Source organism: Arachis ipaensis, chromosome B5 (assembly GCF_059453495.1).
Source record: "Arachis ipaensis isolate K30076 ecotype BB chromosome B5, ASM5945349v1, whole genome shotgun sequence".
Lineage (NCBI taxonomy): Eukaryota > Viridiplantae > Streptophyta > Magnoliopsida > Fabales > Fabaceae > Arachis > Arachis ipaensis.
Window position 1 is genome coordinate 121876047 of NC_142440.1, and position 11531 is coordinate 121887577.

The 11531-nt window shown below is 26.3% G+C and overlaps 1 protein-coding gene across 1 annotated transcript; it reads right to left on the minus strand.

Moving 5' to 3' along the window:
- Positions 1–471: 471 nt before the first annotated feature.
- Positions 472–9713, minus strand: LOC107643824 (lysine histidine transporter-like 6). The gene is made up of 8 exons (XM_016347578.3): positions 9541–9713; positions 9320–9459; positions 8598–8981; positions 3521–3914; positions 2561–2666; positions 1748–1839; positions 884–952; positions 472–784 (listed from the first exon to the last, which is right to left on the minus strand). The coding sequence occupies exons 1-8, from the start codon at positions 9565–9567 to the stop codon at positions 686–688; spliced, it is 1311 nt and encodes a 436-aa protein (XP_016203064.1). The 5' UTR covers positions 9568–9713; the 3' UTR covers positions 472–685.
- Between the last annotated feature and the right edge of the window lie 1818 nt (positions 9714–11531).

Below are 11531 nucleotides of genomic sequence, written 5' to 3' on the forward strand. Positions count from 1 at the left end.
TTATGACACAAGTGTTAAAAATAATTGTACTTTCATTTTTTCATAATTTTGTAAATCCAAAATTTATTAGCTAATTCTCAAACAGCACTTGTCAAATTTAGTTGGTTAGACTGATTTATACTTTTTAAATCTAATTTAATTAAAAAAAGTTTAACTCTTACACTCGAACTAAAATACATCGTGTTGTCATATTTCATTCCTTTTAAAAATGTGTCTGTCTTAGTATACTGAGTTAAAAACAGAGAAAGAAAAAAAAAGCTATTTGGTGAAGTTTGTCATTCATATATGCATTTTAATAACATTTATCTCCCCAAACAAATTCTGTCTAATATAACTATTTAAATCTCAATGGCCAACTAAGCGATCATGGACGAAATTAAGTAGATACAAATTCTTACAAGAATCCAAAAATGCAAAATGTAGAGGTTGAATAGCTAACTGAAACACAAGAATTAACATGGAAGCAGAATATAATGCAAACAAATATATATTAGTAAAATTTAGGTACTATATATGGCTAACAAGAAATCTTAAGTGCTCAGATAAGACCACAAAAAAAAAGAAGACTACAAAAAGATAGTTACTCCAACAAACAAGGGCACATTATTAACTAGATCATTAGCAAGTCCCAGTCCAATAATTAACTCGTTTAATTACAGTTAACACATTCTTTCAATAATCTAGTTTAGGTGTAGAAACTATAAGTAGAGGCATCGGCAGCAATGTTCCTCAAGCCCCCTATGGTTGATGCCAACATAATGCACACTCCAACGTATATTGAAACCTGAAAATACAATTGTGGGTCAACTCTGATCATAATTCGTAAGCATTTATATTTTGATGTATTTCAAAAGTGAATTTTCTACTGTAAATCGATAATTACCCAATTGATGAACCAATTCATGCTAAATCTCTTCGGCTTCTTGATTATTAGCCACATTATACTAGGAAGCTGAAACAATAGATAGAGGATATTATTCATGTTATAGACCCTGAATGAAAAAAGAATATTTTATGACCCTACTTTTAAAAACAAAAGAAAATATATAAGGAGTTTTTGGTCCACGAGACAGATGAAAGACAGAAAATTCCTGCATCTTTGTCCCTCGTCTATCTTTATTATCTATTTTTTTTCTTTTATTTTTTTGTCTCAATCATTATTGATAGGGATGGCATTTCTAGCTGGACCTCCAGGTACCAGCTCCGTCCTACCCGATTGAGGCGGGTTCTCTTGTCGGACAAAATAAGTTTGGGTTCAGACTTCACAGTGAATTCGCTTTTATCCACCATGGTATTATAATAATTATAAATTTGAAAATTAATAAAATAATGATAAACAAAATTAAGATTCAAACAACATATTTAAAAAAACAAGAATGTCTAGTCATTAAATAAATTAACACAAAATTCAAAGGCGTTGTTTTTTTAATATGTTGTTTGAATTTTTTTATCTTATTGTTTTATAAATTTTAAAATTTAATTTCTTTTATGTTGAATTTTAGAGATTACAAAAATATGCATAGGCAGGACAGGTACCCACAAGAAAAGGTTAGAGTGCAAGATTTATTATGTGCAGTTTTTTTTTATAAATCTAAGTAGAGTGAAATAGAATTAAAGAGAGTAAAAATCTGCCTCAACCTGCCTCATTACTATCCCTAAGGATTGATGAAACATAGCCTTACAAACAACATCAAAGATTAGTGATTTGATACAAATTCTAAAGATTGCTAGGAAAAGTAGGCCTTACAAAATATGAAGTTGGAGCAAAACCAAATCCACCAAAAAACCCGAGAAGATCACCAAAGAAAGGGAAGGTAACACCAACGAACAATGTAGCAGCTGCGAAATTTTAAACTTAAGGAAAAGTATAGGGTACCAATATACAATCTGCCAACTTATTGCCAATAATGATTAATTATTATATTTTAAACACATGTATAAGAAGACACATCTAGAAAATACATCTATAAAGACACTTCCATTAAATACAGCTGTAAAAAAAACATTTTTATTAGATACATCCGCAAAGACACTTCCATTAAACACAGTTATAAGCAAGAGTTGGCAGAAGTTGGCAGATATGCTGTTGGTAACGTAGCGGGATTGCTTAACTTAATTATGATGACATGAAAATTTTTCATATGGGAGAAAAAAACCTTCTACGTCTTACACAGTTCTTTACAACTATAATATAATAAAATTCAATTATACTAGATATATACTAAAATTAGTCATTAAAATCAGCTATTAGTATAAAATACATGTTAATATACAAAATACATATTAAAAAATTTAAATATTTATATACAAATACATAATAGTTGAATTTGGTGTACAAACATCATTTTCGAATAAAATAAAAAATAAAATTATACAACTTGTTAGCTGCTAGATATAAAATGATTTATCATATGATATTTAAAATTTCTGAATTGGAAGACATATAACTTTGATCCTTATGACAATCATACTACTAAATAAAAGTTAAATTCTAGTTGAAAAAGGTAGAAAAAGGTAGTTCATGTAACAATTACTATAGGGAGGATAGCAAATATCTTACCTACATAAGTAGTTCTAGCAACAAGTCTGAGTGCTAGTCCAGGAGGGAAATTAAATTTTTTTGTCATCATCCTCTCAACCAAGTCGAAAATAGGCATAGCATAAACCTGGAATCCGTAATTTTCCCCATTAATCAGGTCAGAAACAGTAATAACATATATAGGTGGTAGCATATCTTTGTGTTTGTTGAACTTCCATGACTGATGAGTGGAGAGAAAGATAACTCTACTAAATGAAGGAAAGAGAATAACCAAAAAGAGTGTTATAAAAAGAGAATTAACAACAACAATTATATATACTCATCCAAATTTATCCGAAGATGTTTTTATTTATTTTTTAAATTATCTTTATATGTATGATGTACGTATTAAAATTAGAGAATTATTTGGAATCGAAGGAAAAAGGAAATATATTTTGAAAATAACAATACTACATAGCCAACAAATATATATTATCATTTTGTGTTAGCACCTGATAATGAATAATAATTTACACTCATATTTACAAAAATTTACACACAAAAAAAATATAATTTACACTTACATTTATTAAAATTTACACACATGAATTAATATAATTTGTATTTATATTTATGAGAATTTACACATAAATTTATAAAATTTATTTATTGAAGATAATTTGATATTTGTGTTGACCAAATATTGACCGAAATTACTAAAAACTATTGTTCGAAGAATTTTTATTTTGCAAAACTAAGTTAATGAGGCTAGTATATATAAAGTTAATGCTAGAGAATAAAGTAAAAAAGTAATTAAGCTAACTATTGTACTAAATTTTCTTTAACTAAAATGGTTTCGAAATTTCAATTATTGAATCAAGTTGGTCTCCAAATTAACCAAGGTGCATTAATAGGTCAAGTAGCGTAAAAAAGAAATAAATGGCTCAACTAATTGATAATATATTCATTAACTAAACAGATTTTATTTTATTCTAAGCATACCTGGTAGCTACCAACAACATGAATGAATACCATCAAGTTAGCAGAGGCAATAAGCCAAGGAGGTCTTTCAAGAGCCATAAGAACATTATCTTGAACATCTCTCCCAAAGGCCCAATATCCAATAAGTGCAACAGGGAAATAGCAAATGGCATTGATGAAATAAGCACCAACAGCACCTTTCCACATAGGAATCTTTGAGGGCTTCTCAGGAGTTGATGGAATTGTGGCCTGAATCTCAAGGGCCACTGCATGGCCTGCAAATGCAAATGAGACTTCACCTAATGCGTTGAACACTCTGAACATTAGGTCCATTCTGCTCGTTTTCTTGTGTTCATAGCTAACGTTTTCAATCCGACCTCTGCCCAAGCATGCCACCCAAGAAATTGTTGAATAACTGAAAATCAATGCAACCAAAACCACCATCATCATGTGATATAATATATAATATATAATATATTTTAATTTCAATTGCAATGTATCATGTGATATGTTTAATTTTGTCAAATTAGTAATTAGTAACAATATATAATAGAGATAGAATAAGTAAAGGAAAAAGAGATGAAAAAGAAAAGAGGGAGAAATTTCTTTAATTTTGGAAGAAAAAATTTTAACTCAATTCCAATAAAAAAGTATTATGTGATATATTTTAGTTATGAAATTAATAATATATAATGGATATACTTTTGGTTAAATTTTATTATTTCTTCCTTTTTTATATTTGTTATCTTATTTTTGTTATTAAAAAAAATAATGTATGAATAATACTTTTAAAGTAAAACATCCTAAAAAAAGAGAAAAAAATTGGTATTTTCATGAAAAATGTTTAAAATATATATATTTAAATTTGGAATGTCTCATATTTGCATATCTTATCCATTTCGATTCAAAATTATTGGGTCTACTGCAAAGGTAAAAATTATATATATATTTACTTTAATCGAATTCGACTTTTTTAGTGTGGATCTATCGAAATTCTGACCAAATACAATTTCTGAACACCTTTAAATTCAAGAATAAATAAACAAAAGTGCAGAAAGAAGAAAAAAGACCCCAAAAGTTAGAAAATTGTCCAATACGGAATTCCAAAAATTATTTTGACAAGGCAAAATGGTTGTTCTAATTATAGATGCAGTGATGGTGGTTCAGACAAAGACAACCTAAAAATAATTTCTTGAGCTATTGCATCAAGATAACAAAATACATGTGGCTGCAATTTTAGGTTAGACCAACAGAAAATTAGATCAGAGAATGACAATTTTGACTTAACAAAATAATTTTTAGAGTGTATTGAATTATTTTAACATCTTTTGGGATCACTTTGTCATCTTTATAATCTTTCATGCATAATTTTGTTTATGTTTAACACTACAAATTTGTCTTTTATTTTTCTTACTTTAGCTATTCAAAAGGATTTGAGCATTTAATAACTAATAGTTCAGAATTCTCCAAAATAACGAAGAGGTCATAAAATTTCAGCTTTAATTGCTTGTTTTTGTTTTACTCTATTATTTGCAATTCTTCATCTCAAAATTTGGGGAAGAAAATACGTATCTAGTTAGTAAATGAATGGTAATCAAATACTCATAGAAATTCTCCAAAATAAATAAATAAATAGATCGAACAGGCATAAAAATCTGTGTTCTTGAAATGTTGCTTTATTCTCATAGTTGTAAAGGGTGTTCGCGGATCTTATCTATTTTTTCTCTCCTTTTCAATTTAAAAAGAAACAAAAGGACACCTAGTTGTACCTATTAAGAAAAGAATGGATGATTTTTTCAAGCCAATCAAAGTTGAATAATTTAATAATTTTCAACTAAAATCAGATTAACTTTCTGCTAACTAGTTTTGGTTACGGCCAATACATGTGTGAACTTCATTCTTTACTAGAACGGCAGGAAGTGAGATTAGAAGAAAAAAAAAAGATAATGATTATATGATTATTGTGCAATATTTTGTTTTAAGTGGTAATTAAACACATGTTCAAGCATAGAATCTTTCCCAAAAGCAGGATATTGTGTGCCGACAACTTTGTAGAAAGCCATAGAGGGTTCTGCTTTTCGACAAACAAAACTGCAATTATTTTATTTATTTCGTATATATTCAGATCTTTCTGCGTAAAGTAAACCAATATATGAAATTCAGCAACTCTGGGACAGGACTTTTCGCTTTTCTCACAGGTTTTTGGGAAACAATCCAAAATATATCTTTCCAGGGACTCCTCCATTCTTCTTTATTTTATGGACAGTTAAGTTTTAAACTGCTAGAAGACTAGATAGCTCGCCAAACACTCAGATGACAAATATATACTACTCTTTTCATCTCAAAATATTTTTTTTCCAAAAGATTTATTTGAAATTTAATTTCTAAATGTTTGTAAATTTTTAATATCAACAGAATATTAATTTGCATTTTCAAAGAGGAAAAATGAATCATGTGGGCCGTTTTATCAAATTTTCAATAGGGTGAACTCTAAAAGTATACTTGAAAGATTTCAGTATAGATAAAAGTAATTTTAAAAAACGAAATGATAAAATTTCCAAAATATAATATTATCTTGATATATAATGTATAAAGAGGATTTTAGGGATTAAATTTTAATGTAACTTTTACATATATAATTAGAAAAGTGAGACCTCATCTGAAAAATTTGGAAATTTTATACCAAGTAATTTTTTGGGATTTTTGTTTTATGAATGACCAAAATTTTTTAAAAAGGATCAATAGATAAAACATTTTTTGGATTTTTTTCATACATTTTTTAAAGAATTATCTTAATATTTTTACAAAAATTCAAATCAAATGCACAAGTAATTTTTCAAATAGAAAAAATAATTTTGCTTATAAAAAATAATTTTTGTTAAATTAATACTATTTTGACATTTTTGTTATTTAATTTTCATCTTTTGCTATTGTTTTCGTCAAAATTAAATCTTTAGCGTGTTTCTCTTTGTAATTAATAAGATTTTTTTATATTAATATATTTTCTTAAATAAAATACTAAATTATTATCAATTTATTATTGTTTTATATTTAGTACTCAGTAAAATTAGTTGGAAAAAGTTTATTTGTAAAATAGAGTAAATCGTCAATTTTGTGATTTATAAGAAAGAGAGCAACAAGCCAAAGAGATAAAAAAAAAAATGGGTAAGAAGGTCCAAAGTGCAGTTCCTAAAACAAATTTCTCCAATTTTCTTTCTATATAATAAGTGTAGAAATAGTTATATATTGTCATATTGAGAATAGTAAGTATATATTAAATAAACATTAATCACAAATGTTGTCATTGAAAAATAGTTTTGTACAAATATTACTAAATAAAATTTATTTACTATTTTATTTTAGTTAACACGCGTTTTTCTTAGACAAATTAAATAATAGTTTTTTGACCGGTGTGATACACGGAGTTAAATTAATTTGAATGGAAAAAGTCACTTAAAAATATAAAAAATATTATCTATAGTGATGAATAAATTTATATCATACAGTTACTGTTTATTTTTTAAATAATAAACATAAAATAATGTAGTGAAAAAACCATTTTTCAAATCTAGTTATCCTACATTTATCGAAAATACATATTGTTAGAATATAATTAGGATCAACTAGAATTATTTAATATATCTGAATATTTAATATAAAAAACTTTATAAGTACTAAGAGAATCATAATAATAACGTAATCTCTTATAATAAATATTCAAATATACTAAATAATTCTAATTGATCCTAATTATATTTTAACATATATTTTTAGACACATCCTTTCTTAATTACTGAATTAATGAAAAATATAATATTTTTAACTTGAATATCTAAAATGTTCCATTTGTTAATTTAATTCAAAAAAATTTCAAGAATTTTCTTTGTAACGGATACAACTTTATTATTATTATTATTATTATTATTATTATTATTATTATTATTATTATTATTGAGTTAACCAATTAATTCACATTTATTTATAAAAATGTATAATAAATAATAATTAATGAAAAATTAATTAATAATTATACCAAGACCAAGTTATATATGAAAATGGCAGTTGCTCAGTCAGTAACATAAAATGGTTCCTCAAGTAAGAAATGAATTAATGAATTCTTACTTGACACACTATAAAGATTTAGTTAATTTGTGGTTTAAGAATATATGTTAAAATTAAAAATACAAATTTTTTTATTAAAAATAAAAAAATTAAGTTTTTAATATATTTATTAAAATAAATATTTAAAAATTTTTATTATTAGTAATCTTATCACATATTTTTAGAACATATATTAACTAAGAACTTTGTTAGATAGATAATAGTTTTTGTGAACAATGTAAATAATGAGTTCTAAAATTAGTCTAATAAAATAAAAACACACTACATTCTTAAATTATTCACCTAAATTTTATTATTAGGATAACCCATTCACACACTTATTTTGTATTTGAGTTTTTAATTTTAAAAGTGTTTATTTTATAAAAATATGATAAAAAGTAATAGTATTATGAGAGAAGTCATTTTTTTTAACTTCTCTATAAGTTCCTAAATAACTTCTTAGAAAACTACAATTTAGTTTTGAAAATTACACCAGACATTAATACTACTACTTTTCATAAGTCAAAAGCTCAAAAAAAATTACTTTTAAAGCTTTCCAAACGGACCCTTAGTGAGTTAAACATCCAATATATCCATTGTTCATTGTCTACTTATACTTTAAGTAGGAAAAAGTTTACTTTTTAATTTTGTTTTCCACCGTTTGTATTTTTTTTTAATTATTTTTGTCTTTTAATTACATTTAATTTTTTTAATGTTTTCAATCTATTTTAAAATTATTTTTGAATATTAATTTTATATTAAATATTAGAGACAAAATTAAAAAATTTTAAAAATAATTTTGACACAATTCGAAAATATTAATGGCAAAATTAAAAGATTCGAAAAGTTAAAAAAATAATTGAATGAAATTAAACCTTATGAATATTAAAAAAAACCGCAAAGGTCACCAACAAAAAATATACCTTTATCTTTTTATTTCTTAAACAAGTACCAATGGAGAACAAAAGAATGCTTTTAATATTGAAGAAAAGTTTACCTTAGTGACATGACAGCTGCAGCCAAGGAAACAGCAGCAACAGAATTGAAATTAGGAAGCTGAGAGAGAAAGAAATGGATGGCACCAAAGATGAGAATCCAATATGACTGCTTGAGCTGCGTGCAATTGGTGCATGCAATCTCCATGAACTTCTTCAGGCACTTCCCTCCAGTCACCATGTAAACAATATCACACCCAACTTGAACTATCAGTTGCTGTGGCAGCACAATCCATGGTCCTAGTTTTGCTCCGAAAGCATGTCTCCCAAGATCGATATATCGGTCGAACCGGGTCCCCGGAACACACTCATGGAGTTGGATTAGTTGCCACATTGAGTTTAAAGTCAGGAGCCATGATAACAATAACATTAAAGTCCCTGGAACCCTGCAGAGTCAGGAATTAGAAAAACCAAAGGAAGTTAAGTTTCCAACTCTACATTTTTTCATTTTTAGATAAGCTTAGCAACAGATCCAAAAAATTTCTAATATAGAATAATGGGCAAACGTATAATAAGAAAATTTAATTGTGTAATTCCGTAGTAATCTAGTTCTTACAAGTTAATATTCTATGATTTAATTTCTGAATTACAACACAAAAGATATAAAGTCCTAATGTTAAGGAATAAGGACGAAACTTTTCGTGAAAAAGTTGGTAAATTGACACGAAAAGTCTAATCACCTTTGAGTAAAACCACAAACAACTTGTAAAAAAAAAAAGTTTACCATCCTAAATATGCCATGGCATAGGGCAGACTAAGAACACCAGCACCTATCATGGCTGTCACAGTGTGGAAGGTTGAGTACCACCATTTGGCCCTTCTTTGGGGGCCATTCTCCACCCATTTTTGCTCAGATTGAACTTCCTGCAAAGCGTAGAAAAGAGTAAGAAATTTAATGCAAGAGGGTGGAGAAGCATTTAAGGTCATTGAAGAAGTTGTTGTTACCTTAGAAGGGGAAGAAGCAGAGATCATTTTGTTGTCCGCTTTACAAAGCAGAGCAAAGCGAGAGAAAGAGGCGCTCTCTTGTCCCCTTGGATTTTGGAGTGTTGTTATAGTTAGTGAGATGTTTGCATCATGATTTATTTATATGTGGCCGTTTGATTTATGCCTTACGTTTCTTCGTGTAATAATGTACATATGTATGTGTACCCTACATTTAGTGCATATTGTTGACTTGTTTTTTTATGCTCAATAGGAGCTTGACCAATAATATGGAATCTCAGTTGAATGAACTAGTCATGGTGCCACATCAAATCCCTCTAGTAGATCTATGTGGCAATATTTGGTAAACCCACTAATGCATGCACAAAACACTATCTTCTCAAAAATTTTTTAATTAATTAATAAAGTCTAATATTTTATTATACAATTTTTAAGTAATATTTTAAAAAATGTAAAAAAATGTTAGAATAATAAAGGAGTACACTTCATAACATCAATTGAGAAAAAAAAACATTAAAAAGATCCATGAGACAAAAAAACATCTTAATTTTTATTAATTAAGGTATATTTCTCTTTTATTTTTTTTATTTGTTTTTACTAAAAAATGTCCATGATATTAAAAATTAGGTAATATATTTGGTTAGAATTATCAATTATTAGAATAAAAATTTTTTTATAATCAATTATTTATATTTGCTTATATTTGTTTGTATTTTATCATAAATGTAAAGCTAATTCGATTATATTATTTATAACATTGATTCCAAGTGTTGATAGGTAGTTATTTCATTTTTTTACATGAATTTATATATATGTGATTGATTTTTAATGCTTATGTAATATAGTTGTTTTTATTTTTAGTTTAAGTGTCTTCTTTAATTTTTGGATGTTATCAAAATGAAAAATATTATTTTTATTTTTTATAAAATTTTCAAAATAAAAATAAACTAATTTATGTTATTTATTCCATCTTCAGTGTCTTCTAATATTTTATTTTGCATCTAGTCCAAAATTCTGACCACCTACATTGTAGGAGACTTAGCTTGTAGAAAAATTTTCTTGCTTTATGTGTTTCTTTTTTTAAAAGATAACATAGAGAATCATTTGTTTGGAGAGGAATATCACTTTAATTAGTATTTGATCATTTAATTTTGTTGTGCTGTTGGGAGAACCATACAAGCTTCTTAATTACTTTATAAGTGGGGTAAGTGAAGGGGCTGCTAAGAGAGTTAACTTAACTACATGCATAATAAAAGTAACCAAATTAAATACTCTCATATACTCTTTTGTTTTTTTATTTATATTATATATTAAGAGAAATAGTAATAAAAAATGTTAGCAGTGTAAAATAAACTATTACAATTTAATGTCAAAATTATAAATATTTTTTTTTATAATCCATTATTAGGTGTAAATATTAGCTACAAAAATATATCAAATGAGTGATAAACAGATAATTAGAAAAAGAAAAACATTTTAAAAGACTTTAAATCAGTTAACTAAAAGATATTTAAGAATAAATATAAGATTAAATTTATACATAATTTATGAAAAAGCATAATAACTTCGTGATAATGTCATTTGATAAATATAAGGACCACAATTAATGAAACAACACTTTATTGTTGCAATAAACAAAAAAATAAGATTTAATTATTTTGTGTTCTAAAAATATATTTTAAAAATATAATTATAAAAAAATTATATTTTTAATAATTTTTAATAAAATATTTTTTTTATAATACTAAAATATATTCTTAAGACACATAGTAATAAGTAAGATTAAAAAATATCATTGGAAAAAGCAATGGTGAGTAAAAGTTTTTAATAGCTATTATATCTAAATTCCCTTGTTACTTGTTAGTTAGTGCTTAGCAGTAGAGTAGTAGGGATAATAATGTGATGGGATAATGGGATTGGTTTTTGTTTAATTTGTGGAATTGGCCATTGATGTGAAAAGTTTTGTTGGTGAGGGCAAGGGATCTACCCTCTAA